The sequence below is a fragment of the Vidua macroura genome, chromosome 15 (genome assembly GCF_024509145.1).
Source record: "Vidua macroura isolate BioBank_ID:100142 chromosome 15, ASM2450914v1, whole genome shotgun sequence".
NCBI classification, from domain to species: domain Eukaryota; kingdom Metazoa; phylum Chordata; class Aves; order Passeriformes; family Viduidae; genus Vidua; species Vidua macroura.
The window spans coordinates 8,524,725-8,544,552 of NC_071585.1; the positions used below are offsets into that span (position 1 = coordinate 8,524,725).

At 42.0% G+C, this 19,828-nt stretch overlaps 1 protein-coding gene across 3 annotated transcripts in view; it reads left to right on the forward strand.

Annotated features, from left to right (window-relative positions):
- FNIP1 (folliculin interacting protein 1) overlaps positions 1-19,828 on the forward strand; it is a 64,768-nt gene that overhangs the window by 25,365 nt on the left and 19,575 nt on the right. For 2 of the 3 annotated variants that reach the window (XM_053990955.1, XM_053990956.1), the window contains exons 2-8: positions 1,874-2,000; positions 10,472-10,615; positions 14,788-14,888; positions 15,140-15,214; positions 15,708-15,799; positions 18,264-18,347; positions 19,328-19,399. In XM_053990955.1, the coding sequence (XP_053846930.1) occupies positions 1,874-2,000; positions 10,472-10,615; positions 14,788-14,888; positions 15,140-15,214; positions 15,708-15,799; positions 18,264-18,347; positions 19,328-19,399 (695 nt within the window). The remainder of the gene's footprint in view (positions 1-1,873; positions 2,001-10,471; positions 10,616-14,787; positions 14,889-15,139; positions 15,215-15,707; positions 15,800-18,263; positions 18,348-19,327; positions 19,400-19,828) is intronic. The other variant, XM_053990957.1, reaches the window with a different exon arrangement.

A 19,828-nucleotide genomic window follows, 5' to 3' on the forward strand; every position in this document is an offset into this window, starting at 1 on the left:
TAGCACCCTTTTGGCAAGCAAGTCATTGTTATTGTCACACAGTTTCTTTATAGGAACCACAGTGGCCTATCTGGAAAAAATGTTTGTTTCTGGACTTCCACTGATTTAGCTTTAATATATGGAGGCTGTTCCTCCAGGAAGCCAGTTTATCCAGTGGTCCTCCTCACTTCTAGCCAAAGTCAAGCTCTTGGCTGTTACCATCCCCAGCTTTAGTGCCTTTTGTACTTCTCAGTTGGTAACACCCCAGGCATGTGTCAAACTAGGGGCTTTGTTTTCTTACATTTTCTGAAATGCAAAATGGGGTTAATTAGGAGAGCCTCCAGTAAGTGTAAGCTTGGCTCTGAATTTGTCACTGTGCTTGGGTTTTGGTACAGAATTTGCTCAGTTTGGTATCTGCATTTCATGTGGGTATTTGATGCTGCGGGTGACACTTGGCTTTAGGTGCCCAAATGAGAGGCTCTTTGCCCCCAAATCTAGACATGAAGTTATTTCAGCTCAAGTTGCTCAAGGTTTTCTTTCTTGTAATAAGTTGATTTGGACATTTGTTGCACACCATCTTCTCTGCAGCTTCTGTTTTTCTCTCTTGTTGCTAAATGATGGGGATGGGCAGATTAGGAAATAGATTCCATCTCAGGAGAATGTGTAACTGTATGTCTTGATGCTTAGTTTCACCTCATTGGGACTACACTAGCTGTAAAACTTGTGTATCTATACTGAGGAGCCTTAAAAGCTTTTGATAGGTGATGATGGCTTTGGTGATCAAATGGATTTTCTGCTGTTACAGAACTTGTTGGTCACATAAAACGTGGGTACAGAGCAGGAAACCCTTTGGATGCTGAGTTAGAGAGGAAATTTTACTGTTGTCTTGGAGTCTAACATGTCAGGTTTAACATATGTTATGGGTGTCGTTTTGCTGAAATGCATGCACAGATTATTGCAAATTGGGAATCTGTATCCTTCATTAATGGCTGGAAAGTTCCAGTGCCTTGTTTCTGGCTTCTTGAAGTTCATGCTAACGCTGCTTGCCTAAAAGCCAAGAATAAGGAAGACAGAATTTCACTTGATCTAGGAAATGGCTTGTAAACTAGCTGAAAGATGATCCCTGGTGGTTTCATAGATACAGCAGGTATCTTGTTTCCTATCTTCCAAGAATTGAGATGGTGTCAGTGAAAATGGATTCCCAAGCCAAGAGATGACAATGCTTGCTGGGCTTTAAAGTGATGGCTGGCTTTTCAAAGTGAAAATTTAAGATGGTGACTACAAAGCATCCTTAAAGAGAATATTATGGAATGGTTTCCAAGCCTGATCCCTGCAAGTTCTCCCTTTGAGACCTCCTCTGGATTAGTGGCACTAGGGAAGGTTCTGAGGCTTCAGGAAAGCTGCTTCCCTTGGAAACCAGTTTGGGAATAGATGTGTTAGGACTGCTTTGTGTGGTTTGCTGACCATGCCCTTGAGTCACAGTGGCTTATGTGGAGAGAACCAGGTGGTTCTCTCAAACCACCCTGTGATTATTCATCTTGGGGTTTTTTGTGTCTTTAAACACAAAAGCTGAGTTCTGTGACATTGATTTTAGATAGCTGGCACTTGAAAACATCACAAGACAGAGCAAAAGATCTATTAATTTTGCACACATCATTTTGTGTAGTTGTAGAGGAATGGTGCAGTTTATGACAGTGTAATTTGGCACACATAGGGGAAAGAAAAGAAAACAAAGGCCGTAGTTCTGGCTACAGGATCAAAGGGTTTGATGAAATGGCATTGAATTTGCTGGACTCTGTTTTAATCAAGTTGTATATACAGGTAATGTAAAAAGAGCAGTGTAATAACGAGTTGTGGTAATTGATCCTTCTGCTCTTTTCTTTTTCAATTAAAGCTGGCCTCTGCCGGAGTTTGACCCAAGCCAGATCCGACTGATCGTGTATCAGGACTGTGAAAGAAGAGGACGGAATGTCTTATTTGATTCCAGTGCTAAAAGAAAAATAGAGGATGTTTCAGTGTCGGTAAGTATTTTGCTAATTTACATGTTTATAGTTGTTTATAGTTTACATGTTTATAGTTATACTTTTTCAAATGGCCAAGCTGATAAATTGCATATGTTCAGTTTTATTCACATTTGCATTTAAACCTTGGTTATATTCTGGGCTGTATTTAAATGCCTGTTAAATTGCAAATTATTGAGGCTTCAGTGGTTTCACTCTTACCAGCTTTAAATACTATAGTGATATCTTTATTCCGGGATTTATTTACTTTCTGCTCTTTCAGTGAGAAGGATTCCTTCTTGGGGCTGCAGCAAGCAATGCTGGGGATTGAAACAGGGCCTGAACTGGGATTTAGAGATCTAGTTTTGTGCCATGGTGGGGTCTGCATTCTTAATCAGAAGGTCTCCCCAAGCTCTCTCCTCTTGTGTCCTGTTTGCTTAACTTTGTCAATTGTTGTTTGTATGCTTTGCTGACAGTTTTTTCACACAAAGTTACTTGAAAACTCTGTTTTTCCTTTTGGCATGATTTGCATGGTAATCTATTAATTGAAACTGAAATGGATGCAGTCAGATGAGGATACTTCCTTCTAAGGGCTCTGGATAGAAGATTAATTTCTGGACACAGTGCTACTGAAAGTGGTGGTGTGAGGGTGGACAACTTAGTTCGCTGCTTTGAGCTTCCTTTTCACCATTTCTAAAAACATTCACAAATAATTTTAAGCTCTGCAAGCAGAAAGCATGGTGTGAATTAAAATTAATGATTCCAGTTGCTTTTACCTATAGGACTTATGGAGGTCCTTCTGTAAGCAGGAGTACACAAAATAACACATTACTCCCAAGCCCTGGTTTTCCTATTGGGTATTGGAGTACAGCAAGAAGATTTTTCATCCAGCTTTCCAAACTCTTCCAGCCTGTTGCCAGCCTGATGCTCTTAACCCTGGTCTCAAGTGTTGTGTCCAATATCCAAACCTCTGGAGTCTGTGTCTTACCAGGCACGAACTTCCAAGCTTCTCCATTGTTTACTCCAGTGCTTTTATAGCCATGAGTCAAGATCCCAATTTCCTATTTTTTTATAGAGAATTTGTGAAATAAAGCAAGCTTCACAAATGTTAAAAAATGCATCTTTCTTTTTTATTTAAACTTGTTAGAATGGTTCTATTAGTTCCTGTTCTTCCTGATGTTCTTGCCAGGAAACCAGGTTTTTAAAGACAGGAGATCTTTAGAAGTGGTTTATTGGTATGAATTGCTGGCTGTACTTACCACTATTACTTCATTAATAAAAATAACTTACAGTATAAATCCTCTTGTCAGATTTAAATTAATTTCTTGAAAGTCTGAAACCTTTTTAAGGTAGTTGTGCACTTGCCCACTAAGCTCATTGACTGTGGCATCTCAACAGCAACAGGATAAATGACTGATAATGGAGCTGATATGGTTCCATCTTAATCTTCCCTTTTTCTTTGCTAAAGGGGAGGGAAACAGCTGTAGTCATCATCTCCATGAGAGACTAGTGGAGGAAAAGCCTTTCCAGGGCATTTGAAATACCCAGAAGTCATCTGTAGGAACTTGATACATTTGTTTTTCATAGTATAAGGATTCTTTGAAAGTGGATATATTGAAACACTTGCTTGCCATGTACCTGCTTACTCCAGCATTCAGATAATGTCATGTCAGGCAAAACTTTTCTCATAAAACAAAAATTTGCAGGTGAAAGCAGGCAGGAGAGTCTTCGGCTGGGCTTGATGTGAGCTCAGTGTGGGTTTGTGCCATGAGCAGGATGTACTGGCCATTTTCAAGGAATTGCATTGTTCCTTTCTCGCGCTATTTATTGTGATTTTCATTAGCAAAGACACACCCTGCCTATACAAAGCCAGATCTTGGCTCTAAGCACATTCCAAGGCACTCTTGCCCTTTTGCAGCTAGCCATGTGTGGGCTGGGCACTCTCTGTTCTGAAAGGGTATCTGTTCAGCACCCCACTTTTTGTGCAAGGCTTTCTGCATCTCTTCCCCCTCACCCCCCATTTCCTAATGGGATTTATACCTCTGGATTACAAATAACACCGGGGAGACATTTGCAAGAGTGCCTGGCAGTGGCCAGAGTGTTCTGGTTCAAGTCAAAGCAGTCTAACACAGAGAATCAAGAGGGTTTCACTTTGCTTTATGGTGCTGTGCTCTTCAGTTCCCATTTTCTGTTGTTTATCAGACATGAAAGCATTAAGAGTTGTATGCCTGCAGCAAGGTGAGATGTATTTTGGTCTGTTTTATATGTATAATCTCTACATATGTTAAAAGTTGTGTGTGGTGGGCTGAGGTTGAACACGGCTCAGGCATTTGAATTCTGTAAGAGAGAGTGTGGTCATAAAATTTAAGGAGCATCAGAGAAAATGTTTGCAGGCGCAGATGTTTCAAGAAATAAAACAGTAAGCTGTGGATTTTTGATCAGTGAAAATTGCTGAGTTTGTGCTCACACCAAGCTGGGCTCTCATTAGTAAAGCATTACTAGGTTCATCTTACCTGTGAGGGAAATGTGGCTATAATACAAATAAGGACCTTTTGTTTTCATTGGATATTAATTCAGCCTCTTCATGACTTCAGTAAAGGTAAATATTAAGTAGACAAGTATTTGGGGAGAATTTTGCACAGCAGGACACTGAAGGCAGTCAGGAGTTTGCAGTGTGGCCATGACAATATTTTAATTGCTCAGGAGAAGTCATGATTTCCCCAGCCTCGCTAGAGTTAAACTTGGCGAGGGGAGCTGAGGAGCAGCCTGGTGATGGAGGAGGGCTGGGGCCATTCCCAACACCGGGAATGTTGGCCCAAGGCTGTGCCAGGCGGAGATCTGCCTCAGGCAGCTGTGGGCACTTTGCATGTGGGAGGCAGAGAGATCCCCTTTGTGAGTCCTATACCTTTTTTGGTGCTAAGCAGGAGAGGTCCTTCCCCAGCTTTCCAGGGGATGGGCTATTGATCAGCTGGGCTCTGGAAGCAGAGGGGAAAGGCTGCTGTCTCCCGAGCATCAGAAAATTGTGTGTCTGAGTTCTGTCAGGGTATCCCAGGAGGAGAGTGGCTGCCCCTTCCAGCCCTGTGGCACTAGGTCATGAGCAAATGCATCAGAACAGCCATTTGCACACTGAATGTACCAGGGCAGCGTGTGGTATGAGGAAGAGGCATTACTGATGGCTTTACTGAACAGCCTCTGTCCCCACCCATGCATCCACATCCCTTGGATTTTTGGGCATCAGAGAACATCTATGGGGGTTCTTTGGTTCTTTCTTCAAAGAACCCAAGCTTGTGGGTTTAAGCCACTGTCTCCTCTAGAGAGTTATTTTTTTTTATTCCTCATAGCAGTAAGTATCTAATTTCTAATGAGACTCTGTTACTTGGTGTGCAGGTGATAATGTTACACCCTCTGACTGGTTTCTGCTGTTAGACTCTGTTCTGTGCTCATCTGCTCCTTTTGCTCTGACACCTCCTCTCCTGCTCTCTGCTCCCAGGTGCCATCAGCCCCGCTCTCCTCCCTGTGCCGTGGGCTATACCGAGTTGAGCTGTGTGTGAACACAGGTGTGCTCCTCAAAAAACTGTGGCACCAGGCCTCCTTTGAATTTCAAATAAGCACAATAAGCAGCTCCTTTTCCTGCTTAAGGTGCAGCAGCCAGGTGGCCCAGCCAGTGCTGGGCTGTCAGCCTCAGCTCTGCCTTTGCCTGTGCTTGGTTGGCTTCCCAACCTTGACACTGCATCCATACTCAGCTCATACTAAGGCTGGCTTGTGTTTTACTGTGTGGTGCAGGAATTATGTCCCCAAAACTGCCACTGTGCAAAGGCCAGCTGAAGTATGAGGAGCTTGCCTCCAAGGGCTGGTAATTGATTGGGATATGGATGCCATGGGAATGGTGCCACAAGGGAGGAGTGGGAAGTGAAGTAAAGAAGAAGCTGAAAAGGGGAACCTTGGATCGTGGCTTCCTTGGAGCAGGCAAAGTGAATTCAGAGACAGGGATTAACTGTCTCATTTTAATGCTCATTTTCCTTTCTGTTTTGTCCAGTGGGGATTTATGACAAGAGAGTGGTTAACACTGGGGATCTGGCTGGAGAGAGGTGCTGATGGGACATGTAAGAGCTAAAAGATTTCCTAAGTTTAAAGATCAGCCTAGAGGAATACAGGGAGGAAGGAGGGTTGTCAAGGGAGCATGAGGAAGAGGGGGGAGGGAAAAAAGGCAGGACCCAAACTGCACTGTGCTGAGCAGAGATCTAGAGTTTGGGCATGTGGTAGGAAAGGGGAAAGACAAGGAATTGGAGAAGGGCAGTGACTTGTAGCCAGGACATAGAGGCAGAATAAAGTTTTCAGAAATAGCATTTGTTTTGGTTTTCTGAAGAAATGAGAGACCTGGGGTGCAGAATTTGAGATGTAAGGTGCAATAGTGAAGTTAAATTTGGAGAATGGAAAGTTCACCTCTTCCACTAGTTTTCTTTATCTTTGAATAATTTCAGTAAAAGGTCATATGATACTTGATCTCCTTCAGCAGCAATTTCTTTTACTCTGAATGTCATATTTATCCCAAAGTAGAGAAATGGCATGTTGTTTGAAACAAGCCTGGATTAGCCACGTGTTCTAATATACTTCAGCACTGGATAAATGTTGAACAGCAAATTGCTTTGAGGGATTAGTAATTGGATAGTGAGCCTTTTGCTTTTAGGTGAGTTGTGTGAAATGGAGACTCTGGACTCTGTCTGGCTCTCAGGACAGGTTTCAGTGAGCGAAGTGGAGCAGATGGATAAAGCTGTAAGCACAGAGATCAAGTCCCACCTTCTTAGCTCACTCAGCTTATTCTCTCTATAAACAGACATGGAAAAATACTAGTGGAGTAAGGGAGCATGGGGTTGTTTTGACTTCTTTCACTGACCTCTGAGTAATAGAGGAACTCGGCAACTGTAGAAATGAAGATTGCAGCACTTGGCAGCTGCATTTTAAGAAAGATATCTGCATTTTTACATGAACACTTGAAGGGGAGGAATGAGTGCCTGTTCGGGTTACTCCCGTGTGTTAGGTGGATGCATACATTTCATTGCACCTACAGACCAACTCATATTAATACAGCAAAAGAGTTAATTTATCTGTTTTGAATTTTTTTTTTATTCTGGAAAGCCTGTTTTGAAAATGAGGAACAGAGCTCTTGAAGAGTAGCAACTTTGCTTGGAAATAGAGATTTCTCTATCACTGCCAGCACAGTGGTATTTGAGCACCTGCTGTTGCAGAGGTAAAAAAGAGTAAAGCATACGATGACATTTCTTTTCCCTTCTGTCACTCACTCACAGCCCTAACACACCTACACAGGCTTTGATTTAGTTCAACACACCAGGCTCCTTTCAACTTTCTTGTTATCCCCAAAGCAAAACCTGCCCAGCAGAAATTCCTCTTCCTATTCACAGCACTGGGCATGTTTTTCCCACTTGCTGAGGAGAATAGAGAGTTTGTGTCAAAGAGTTAAAAGTCTTTGCTGACAGATGTGGAGAAAAGAGACTCCAGAAGAGGAACTGAGGAAGAAAATAACTTTGTACCGTGTACCCTATAAAGACATTTTACTTTTTCTTCAGAACTACCTGATAGGTCTCCAAGACTTTCAGCAAACGATGACCTCTGATGTCAGAACTGGGACTGCCAGAAGTCTTTGGAGCTGGGTGGTATCTGCAGTGAGCTGGCAGGGAGAGAACAGAGTGTGACCCCAGCAGGGAGAGCAGGGTGGCAGCCAGGAGCGGAGCTGCCCGCGGCATCCTTCCAGCAGATGTTCTGCTCTCCAGCAAAAATGGGCATTTCAGAGCACTCCAGCACCACCCTGCCCAGGGATTGGATTTGATGCAACTATGTCTAATTGGGAAGAAAATTCACAGCTTTGAAACATTCCCTTGTACAGTTCTTAAATAATTAGGTTACTTTTTTATTTTTGGAAACCTGGCTTGAATATCTTTGGAATGCAAATAATCCCACTCCTTTGATGGATAATATCTTGAGATTTGTAGCATCTAAAATTTCATTGACATTTGAAGTCAGAAATTGCAGAGGAGAGGGTCACTGCAAGTACTTGATCTCATTGTCCAAGGAGTTCATCTTAAACACATGATAAGTTTGTGAAAGAGAAAATACCAAAATTCATCAGTGATCTGCATTTTAGGAGTGATTTACTGTCCACAAGGTTCTGAAAAGTGGGAGCTGAAAGATTCTGACCTCATTTAAAGACTCCTTGCAGGAGTTTTGGTTCATTAAACTTCACTGCAAAGACCAACCAGCCATTTTCCTGGTTTGCTGTTTAAATTAGGCAACTATTACTGCACGTTACCCGACTACCCAGTGAATCTGGGAAAAGCTGCTGTGCAGAAAAATGCAGTGATAATGAGAAGAAATTATGTAAAAGTAATTGATTTGCAAACTCAGCCTATTATTTTTAATGCACAGAATTTTTCTCTTGTAAAGTCACTAAATGCATTTCTACAGTCTCAAGGAAGCTTAGTTATAATTGTAACATTTTAGAAGGAACTTTCAACATCTGATGGAAAATGCAAGCTGAAATGTGGTTTGCCTGCAAAAGCTGCTGTAACCCTGTGGATTGTATGTGGTTTTATCACATGATGCTTGCCTAGCCTAGGACATTGTTGTTTGTGTCAGAGATAAAATGCAATTCTAGTTCACGAGCTCCTACTGAAGTCATATGATGATCGTTCACATGTTCCAGCCATTGTGCACTGTGCTCAAGTCACAGATCCTCAGTAGCCATTAGCAAATTTACATATTGCAGGATTTCAACGAGCTCTCCACTATGTCGAAAGGAGAGGACACTGCTGTGTGTCAGGAAAGCTGACAGGGCTGGGGGAAAGTGAACACTGCTCTCCCCTCTGCCACGGAGTTACTAATTTCTCTGCTCATTTTTCCTTGAGGTTTTCTGTGGCACAGCTCTCTGAGGGAGCAGCAGTGAAGGCTGCCACGTGGGGCTTTATAATCCTGGCCATTTTCTGCTGCTTTGCTAAACCTCACCCACAGTTTAAGTCACCCAAATTTAAGTCACCTATCCCTAGAAAAGTAATGTGGACAACCTAGGACAGAGGCATGGGGACTCCCATCCCTCCACAGCAGTAAGGCCAGTCATTTTTTTCAAACAGCTATTGCTAATTATTGAGCAATCATGGAGTTACTAATGTGTGCCTTGGCTATTTCACACTTTTCTTTATGCCTTTTCCTTAAAAGTTGAGACATGGCCATGTTTTTGGATGAAGGGGAAGCTTGTGGCAAGAAGCTGTGAGTCCAGAGATGAAGCTGTGATATATAACAGCACTTCTGTGTTCCCTTCCATCCCTTAAACCTTACTTTCAGCAGGGTTTGCTTCCAGCTTGCTCTTACTGGTTTGGTGATTGTGTAGGAAATGGTAATTAAGGAAGTCTTAGGGCAGAGTTAGTGTGGAATTTTGAGCGGTGTAAACTATTTCTGTCTCCTAGTGCTGCCTACCAGCAGATGTAAATAATGCCAACCTTACGGGGGTGTGCTGAAGTGTAACGAGTGTGTGAAAAATACATTGAGATCTTTAGGTGCAGAGGGTTGGCAATGCCAATGCTGTGTAAACTGCATTAACTTGGTGGATGCTGATTCTGCTCGGGATGCTGCTGGGATTCTCAAGGGGAATCACAAATGCTTTTAAATAGTGAATGAAACATAGTTAAGCATCTCCCATGCCAGTGATGGATAATTCTCTGTGTCTAGAGTGGACACAGATCCTGCCCATCCTGTACATCAGTTCCAGCTCCATCTGGGCCCTCTAAACTCTCTTCTCTGCTCTGCTCCCTGTCTGAATCTCTGTCAGAATTTATCTTTTGGATTGATTCTCCATAATTTTGCAAGTCTCTCCTGCCTTCTCTGTAACACTGTGTTTCTCAGTGTTGTCCATTTTCAGCCTTACAATTCCCTCATACAGAAAACGTAAGGAATGCGTCACCTCTGTGCCACTCTTGAGAAAGACTAGGGGGCTTAGACACAGCTAGGGAGAGATCTGTGGAAAACAGGATCTTTACTCTCCACTTGCCCTTGTAACATGAATCTCCTGAATTCTGTGTTATTCTTGCTTGATAATTAATGGTGAGCTGCTCCTTCCTGTGTGCTGCTTACACTCCTGTGTCGTCTCCACTCTGGCAGGCACAGAGAGTAAGGTGGACATTGTCATCCTTCCTTTAAATGCTTTGGTACCAACCTCTCTCCTAATCCTGGGTCTAAAAAAGTCTACTTAAGAAGATGGAGTTGTAGTGACCTGTTGGCTTCTTGCTAATTGGAAGTAAAAGAGCTCAGCTTTCCTTTGGACAGCCAGGCTGCAAGAGATATGGTTATATGTTGTTACTACCTGTTTCCTGGGGCATGAGCCTTTCAGCTGTTAAATATCTTACTTAAGCACATAAGTACAATGATACTAACAGTCATTTCAGGTCGTGGGTCTTAGTGTGTCACATGTGTTGTCTTTATTTCAGAAACTCTGCAGTGATGCTCAAGTGAGAGTTTTTGGGAAATGTTGCCAGCTAAAGCCGGGAGGAGACAGCTCTTCTTCCTTGGATAGTTCAATCAATTCATCTTCCTCATTCTCTGATCCAAAAGAACAATGCCCAAAATACCAGGTGAGTCACTTTTTTTGTCTCTCCATAATGCATGTCAAATCCTAACAGCAGGTGAGGCATGACTGTTTTAAAGTACTTGAAATGAGAGGCTGGCAGTGGAGAGCAGTTTTCAGTCAGAACCAAGACCTTGGTTATGACTCAGGAATGTTTAACACTGTAGCTTTGGGTACTATCAAGTCTAAAATCAGCCAGCTGTTCTCTTGGGATGTCTTGAATGGCAGCGATTTCTCCAGGGCATTTGTTCCATTTTGTGATGCAGATGATAACACTCATTTAGTGTGATCAGACTAGGCACAAATATCTTGGTGTAGATGAAGTAGTCTATTTTCTTGTCAAATGCCAGGGAAATAACAGAGAGACACGTTGTCTGTAGGGATAGTCTGTGTAACAGCTTTTTTAAGGGATTCAGTGCACTTGAGTTCCATTTTATATAAGAAATTTTGGCCATGAGAGTAGCTAGAGTCATCTGACACGGATATATTTTTGTCATCTCTTCTTCCACAGATCACAAGTGTTTTATATTAAGCCACCCTAAAATAGAACTAAACCCTTTTCACTCTTTGTAATGAAGTAATTGTGTGTTTGAGGGAAGCTGCTATCTCCACAACCTGCTCTGGAGTACAATACTACTGATGTCTTAATCTCCCATAGATAGAATTGAAGAACCTTCCAGTGCTGACTTTCCTACTGTCACGTTAAACTCCTGCTATATTTGGCAAGCTGTGTATTCTTGTTTTCTCTGTCTCATCACACTCTTTTCCACAGCTTGGGTAAAGTGGCTGAAGATCTGTTTTCCGTTCCTCCCTTCCTGGCAGGGCATTTAACTGCGGTTATGAAAGGAAGAGACATTTCTGTCAGCAGCTCCCTTCCAGCACAAAGCAACCTCCTTTGTGCACTGTGTGCCCAAGAAAAGCCATGCCCCCCACTCCCTAGAAACTGGCTCTCCTCCAGAGCAGGCTCTATGCAAACAATGCTCAATGTTACTAAAGAAAATAAATTTTAGTGTTTGGCATGAGAGCGTATTTTAAAGCTGTGGAAAGTTTTCCTTTTGAAGTCTGCATTTCTTCATGTGTATCACTCACTCAAAACAGTGGCTGTGTGACTGTGCCCCACACTTTCAGCTGAAGTTGGTCTTCCACAGCATATTTATTGTGAATTATCTACTGCATTCATTAGACTCCTTCCAGGCTTACCCAGCAAGTGAGCTGAGAGACAAAAATACCAGACTTGTTTAATGTGCAATAAAATTTAGTATCAGGTATGCAGAAGGGCCAGAGTAAATTTGTCCAAACTTCACTCAGCCTGGCATTTCCTATGTTCTAACTGCTGTATCTGTAATCAGAGGTTACTTACTGGATTTGCAGTATTTATAAATTCTCCTGTTTATTTTTTATAAGGCTGTAAAATGGAAGTTCAAATAACATAGTACTATGGGATTTTTTAAATACTGCTTTATGTTTTCTTGTTTAAATATACTTTGATTATATATGAGCAAGGTGAAATACAGAGGATTTGTTCCAGGGTTCCATATTTGTAATTATGTCCCATATTTAACATTTATTTCCTTATTACCTTTTTAATTTACAGATATACTTAGTTATTGACAGGACATTATGTACAGTAAAGGGAGTATTAAAAGCTGTAAATGTGTTCAGAAATGTAATTTCCAAATCATGCAAATATGCTCTAATATGCTAATGTGCAATCACAAACACTTGTGGCTATTTTATGATCAGTTTTTATGGGAGCTGTAAACTGTGACCTGAGGAGTTGGTTTGTGTCCAGGCTGTCAGTGCTGCAGGTTGTGCCCTTTTTGGCAGATGCTCCTTGGCTACCTTTTGTTTGAGTTTTTAATATTTAACCCCTTTCCCCAGCTGGTTGTACTCCGCTTTGGTCTTGAGTGACCTGTATTTTGCAGCGTTAGAGGCCCGAAGAGTTGAGTTGTAACAGTGTTTCCATGCTAAATGCATTAAATATATGTCTTTGGTTATTCATGGTAAAATTGCTGTTATTAATTGTAGAGGAAATGCCAGACTGAACAGGCCATGGGCTCATCTTATCACACTCTTTGCCTTCAGCAGGGCTTGTCAGTCTTTCAGAGGAAAGGGAAACCCCTATAATTAAATTTGAAAGCAGCTGATTTATGCTTTAATTTGGTTGTCTGACAAAGAAAATCAATACTTAAAGTATTTTTACTGAGCTTTAGAAATATATTTTCACAACAGCAGAAAGTTGAAATCAAAACCCACTATCAAGGACTTGACATTTAATCAGAATTGTGTCCTTCATTTGGAGATCTGCTACAGATATAAAAACAACAGTCATAGCGTGAGGCTGTAGTAATTTGCAGTGTTCTTAAGACAGGATTTTGTGATGCTGGCAAACCTGTTATTTCCTGGAGTCATTAACATCTATGATGAGATTTCCTTGGAGCTGCTGGGTCATACTGACTGGTTTTAAATTCTGGTTTTTCCAGTACTGCCTACAGTGCACCTGAGCAGTGGGATGCCCTGGGAGGCAGAGATGGAAATTTCACTGAGGCCCAGCTAATGATCTGCTTTTGCCCTGTCACTGAACACTTACAAACCTTGGAGTTGTACCCTCATTTTTACAGTTGTGGTTTCTGCTTTCAGTCATCCCCTCTCCTTGCAGGGATAGATTTCAGAGGTTAAAAGTATGGCTGTTAAAGGTATCATCAGCTTAATTGAGAGTCCTTGAAAAAAACTAAAAATTGAGAAATGTTGTAAGTGTGTTGCCTTTTGGCTGATGAGAAGTTCCTTCTTCCTGCCCTTGTTCTGCAGGCTGGTGTGAGCAGGAACACTGAGTGGGATGTTCACAGTGGGATGTTCTTGCTCCCAGTAGTGGTCTATGGTGGGGACACCCTGTCCTTGGTTGTGCTCCAGGCTCACTGTCTGACACTGACACAGGTTGCCCAGAGAAGCTGTGGCTGCCCTACCCCTGGAAATGTCCAAGGCCAGGCTGGACTGGGCTTGGAGCAACCTGGATAGTGGAAGGTGTTCCTGCCTATGTCAGGGGCTGGAACTGGATGAGCTCAAGGTCCCTTCCAATCCAAATCATTCTGGCATTCTGTATTTTGGTCCTGTGTAGAATACATGGCTATTCAGGATACTGGTTGTTCAGAGCTTGGATAAGGAATATGGAGACGCACTGAGCATCTTCCAGCAGAGTTGTTTCTGTGAGTGGTTTAAGGGATCTTTTAGAAGGATTACTCCAAGAAATGGAGTAATTACATGCTATCATACTCTTTGAAGTAAACGTGTTGCTCTTCAGCACAGTGCCAAACCTCCTCACCTGAGAACTGGCTGAGCTCTGTCAGAGAGTGATCACCACATTTTAAATTATTCAGGGCAAGGCACAAGTGGAGACCCAGAACTTATACTCTGCTGGCCTAGAGTGAAACAGCCCTGGACAAAGGGACAGTAATCACAGTCACTGAAAACACACAAATAAGTCTGTCTGCAGAGCAGTTGTCTCCAGTTGATTGCCCTGAGTAATTTTTTAATTTTAGGGTTTTGTTTGCAGAATTTGCCCTAGCCAGTGATGCAGCATAGTGACTTTGCTCCTTGATATTTAGCCTTTGTGGCTTGCAGCAAGTTCCTGCCACCAGAGAAGCAGGAATTGCACCCCTTTAGCCTGGCATCATGATGCTGCAGCTCTTTCCTGGTGCCAGCACAGAAGCACCAGGGAGAGATTCATCCCATATAAAATATCATCCATGGATAAGTTATGAATCAGTCTTTGTCAAGTAAACATTGGTCCAGTTTGGCTCCATTGCACAGTCTAACATCTCCAGTGAACTGCTGATTCTTCTTGTCAAGCAGGAACAAGGTTTAGGCATAATTCAGTGAGCTGTGTTAACACATTCTTAAAAGTTTAGTCCCCTGGCTCAGTGCTGTTGGAATCTGCTTCCTCTCACCTAGGTGGGTTTGGTTTGTTGCATGGATTTAGTGGTTGAGCTCACAGCCAGTGTGAAGATCACTTTCTCTGTTAGCATTATCTTGATTAAACTGTTCAATTTTGCATGTTCAGCAGTGTTCCAGCAAGATATTTATCTTTTAAATAAGGAATATTTTCTCTCTTGTGTGTTGCCTTAGTAGAAGTGTGCCTCTAAAATGCTTAAAACCAAATGTTGGTGGACTTGATTTTTGCAGGGTTCTCGGTGCTCCTCAGATGCCAACATGCTTGGAGAGATGATGTTTGGCTCTGTGGCCATGAGCTACAAGGGCTCCACATTGAAAATTCATCAGATCCGGTAAGATCAACTTTCTGCTGCAGGTGTTTCCAGAAGACTCACTCCTTAGTGCTGATAAACAATGAATTGAATGGCACAAGTGCAGAGTAAAATGGATTTCTGTGTTTGCTTTAAAGTCAGTCTGATGTCATTTTTGAAATAAAAGTCTGTTATGTTGTGTTATGGTCAATAAAATCTGGAGGGCTGTAGAATGGAAGGCAAAGCCTGTCTTGGCACTGTGTCTGATTGACATCTTCCCTCTTCTTCCCCAGCTCCCCTCCCCAGCTCATGCTCAGCAAGGTGTTCACAGCTCGCACGGGAAGCAGCATCTACGGCAGTCTGAACACGTGAGTGCACTACACTTTGTAGCAATTGCACAGAAGCAGGTGAATGTAAGAACACACAGGCCTTTCTTTGGACCCTCCAGATTCTTTCTCTGAAAAAATAACTCCTTGCTACACCCTGTCAGTGGTGTCCTCACCTTTCCCTCACGGTTGTCTTCACCTCAGCTGGCTCTAGGGAGTGAATGAACCACTCCTTCCATGCTGATATGGTGAAGCTTCATACTGTAAGGTACAAAAGTACCTACCTGCAACCTTGGGGATTCAGTCCAAGATGAAGAAAAAGGTGTCACAAATATATCTGGCTTCAGAGGGTTCCATGTTTGGTTTTCTGTTATTAAGTGACCCACCTGAGGATGTGGCTTAGGCTGTGAAAGCTTTTCCTAGTAGAAGCCTGTGTTCTTACCTTGTCTGTTCCATTTTGGCTATAATGAACTATCTCTCCATTCTACTGAAATGCAAATCACTGGTTTTGTTGTATGTTTTATGTTTGCTATAGGTTGCAAGACAGTCTTGAGTTCATTAATCAAGACAGCAATACATTAAAGCCTGACCACAGTACAATAATGAATGGACTTCTTGGGAATATAGGTAATTGCAAAAAGATTTTATTTGCTGATATCCTTAATTGAGTAATCATAGATTCTAGAATATGCAAAAATTTTAAATAGAATCAAATTTTTAAAAAGCTGAAGATGTAACAGAAAATTAATGCTGATGGAGCTTGGAGGAGAATAAATTGGACTGTTCAGGGAATTAGCAGTCATTCGGTATACACGGCTGCATATGTGTATATAAAGTACATAATAGAAATATTTATATATACTTAAGTTCAAATACAGAAAATACTGGAAAATAACATTCTGTAGAAATTCCTGAACAGCCTATCTCTGATCAGGCAGGACTGATTCTGCCTGGCTCAGTTCCCTGGTTTTATTTTCATTAATAATTCTCGTTCTGCTCTCTACTCTGCCCACCTGAGCACTTGCAGCCATGTGTCCTGTACAAGTCTCAGTTAACCTTGCACAGCAGTGCTGGAGCTTTGCATCAGATTAGACAGAATATCTTTGTGTTCTCTCCTCTGGCTGACCATGGGAGCTAAGCAGTCTTGAGAAACCATCTGGCATCCTCAGTTCTCAGCTTCCCTGGAAGAGCTGTGGGTGGAGGCTCCATGAACATTAGATAACAAAGGTCTTGGCTTTTCCTCTTGGGAGCAGTTGAGCTGATAGGACTGGACTTCAGTGCTTGGTTGTCCAGTGTAGCAGCCTGATCCATGGCTCTACAGCACATCCTCCCTTTCCCTTCATTTTGATCATTGACTTTCCAAGCAAATGTCTGTTGTAGGTGGAATAAGGGGTTTATTTTCACAATTGCCTTCCAGGTTATTGCTGTGTGTAAAATATGCTTTTATAGGGTCAGAAGTAAGGAATATATTTGATGACTGTGTTTTCTTAAATGGGTTTCTGACTCTGATGTGGTTCTAGATCTTAGGGGTGTTTACTGCTTTCCTTCACATTGACTTCACTGAGACTGTGCCCAAGCATGGGCTCAAATGCTTCTCAAGCTCATGAGCTGTATACCTCATTAAAATAATTTGCAGTAGTCCATTCGTAAGAGAAACCAATTAAGGTTGTAAGAACCTTACAACCTACAAATTCATTTCCCACAGTCCTTTCAGACTTCAGTTGTGATTTTTGCAGTGAATGTGGTGCCTGATCTAAGAGACAGGAGATCACCTTCATCTGTTGTTAGGGTTTGCTGTGGCTTGTGCCTGGCAGAAGTTTGCTGTAGCGTTAGAGTGATCTAAACTGCAAGTTCCAGTTCCGATAATGCAGCTCTTAGGCATGGAGTGATTCAGGTGTAGCCAGTGCCACCTGTTCACCTGTGTCCAGCTGAGAGATGACTCTGGTGACTGCCCCAAGAACTGAGCAGGAGGTATGGGCACCTTGGAACAAGGGTGTGTGGCAAGAGGCACAAGGTTGCCAGCAAGAAGAGGATGCTGAAGTTCTCTTTGTGATTGAGCTGCACAGCTTTTAAACAGTGTTTGTTTACAGTTCCCATTTGAGCACAGAGGGAACCCTAGGTAAAGCAGGGAGAGGAGTTAATCTGTAACTGCAGCATTTCTAAGAACTGTGCTCAGCAGCAGAGACTGCTCCTGACTCACCTGTGACAGGAGGAGGGTCTATGTGGTTTGGCTGGGAACTATTTACAAGGTGCTTTTTTCAGATATACTGGCTAAAAAAAAAAAACAAAGCAGCCCTGGTCATGTGTTCCTTTTAATGACTGGAGGCCTAAGAGAATGGAAGGGAGCTTTGAGGTGCAGCCTTCATGTTTTGTATAATCAGAAAACTTTGAGTGAGCATTGACTTCAAATATAGGAGAGGGACTGGCAATTAACTCTTTAAAAATACTTAATGTGTTTTTTCTGGCTCTTTGCACAGTGAATACACTGTTTCCCTGGTATATCTGTAATCCAGTATTACTTTTAAAATGAACTACTGGGACTGCTAACATTTATTTTCTATGTGATCATTTCATTCAACTTATGTACTGACTATTCTCAGAACTACTTCAGCCTATATAATTTTCTGTTGGTTCTACTAAGATGAATTCCTGCCTTCTTTCTCCCCCTTCCTCCTTCTCTTCAGAAGCAGTGTTCCCAGGCACCCCACCAGTGTGGATGTTAAAACAAACATTATACTCTGTGATGAATCTCCTGTTTGTGGTCAAGTTAGGCTTTGAGCCTGCATAAATTAATCATTTTTCAACCTTAAAATAAAAAAAAATTTAAAAAGCCCTTTTGAGAAACCCCATCCTTGTGTGGGAGACAGTGGAAAGCTGGGTCTATTATTTTAATTTATAAATACTGTATAGGCCAGCTGTGAGACTCATCCTTGCATCAGTGTTCTGGTAAAGCCTCAGAGCTGTTCTCCTGCCTGTGTTACTCTGCATTTACGTTGGCTCAAACCTTCTCCCTGCCCTGGCCCCCTCCCTATGGACTGTTCTGCTTTACTAACCTCATTCTCTGATGTGTATTTTACGTTTTGCCATGTAGGTCTTTCCCAGCTTTGCAGCCCCAGGCGGGCATTCTCAGAGCAAGGTCCGCTCCGCCTCATCCGGAGCGCCTCTTTCTTTGCAGGTTTGCTGTGTGCTGTGTGCTGTGCTGTGGGGCTAGTCTAGCTGGGGTGACAAACTCTGTGGATTTGTAGTTTAGCCCTGCAAATAAGATCTCATATTTAAAAAAAAAAAAAAAGGACAGTGGTGTCTGCTCCCTTACCTTTCCCGACAAATTCCTTAAATCCCCAGAGGACAGCAGGCATTTAATAGTCCTCTTTGGGATTGTCTGTGTTGTTTTGTTTTGGAAACCTAAATATTTAAATATGGATTTAATATTTATGGGGATAATATTTCACAGTGATGTCAAGCTATTTCAGTCTGGATTGGTTTCCACCAAACTGTAAAAATTAGAGCTAAATTAGGTTCATTCAAATGGACATTTCTTGCTTTTAGTGGCTGGATCTTATTTTCATGGCTGAGTAGCTTTATTTCACACACATATTTGTAAAATATATCACATTTAAAGACTGTTGAGCCTGACACACCTTTGATCTTGTCTATATGCAGACTGTGAATCTGGACAGCTTACAGCTTAGTTGAACAACCAATGCACTGCTCATAACTTAAAACTATCAATTTCTTAAAGACAGCATTCAAAATTCCTTTAAAAATACATATGTAATACCTGAGAAAGCTGGTATAGGAATGAAGTTGTGATTATTTTGAGTTTTGGTGGGTTTTTGCCTATACACTGAGTACTACAAATGTGACCAACATCCTCTTGGTACAATAAAATTTTATTGAAAATTATCTATGGAAAGAAATAAAGTCCTGGTTTTAGTTTGCACTAAAATAGGTGCATGGACTTGAGAAAAACTAATACAGGCTTCTCAGGTAAGTGTTTTGGTTTGTTCAGCTAAGCAGCCTTTCTTGGTGATGGCCTTGTGCAGTGCTGTTGATCTGAATTAATGAGCATGTTTTTGTTTCATTAATTACATGGAGATCTGCAAAGAAGAAGGGAACTGTACATTCCCCTGCTAATTGGTATTCCTTGTTTTACAGTTCACAGCAACCCTATGGATATGCCTGGGAGGGAGCAGAATGAGGACAGAGACAGCGGTATAGCAAGATCTGGTAATGGCAGTTCCATGTGTTAACCCTGTAAACTCCAAAAATATTCATTTGTCATGGATCTCTGTACATCATGAAGTAGTGCTGAAATGGGATTGTTCTGGTTTGCTCTGTGACATTAATGACACCTCTCTGTACAGGTCCAGATGGTGCAGGTGTTGAGGGCACCTCCCAGTAACCTGACAGCAGCGTCTTATATTATTGCTGTAAATAAGCAAGGCAGAGTAAATATTGAATGAGCTTGCAGCATTTCTAAACAATACTTGCTGCCATCTCCTTTCCAAATCCAGGAGACCAGGTTGGGTGGGGCTTAGAGAAGCCTGATCTAGTGAAAGGTGTCTTTGGCCATGGCAGGGGATGGAATGAGATGAGCTTTCAGATCCCTTCCAACCCAAATCATTCTGTGACTCTGTGTTCCTGTGATGGTAATGT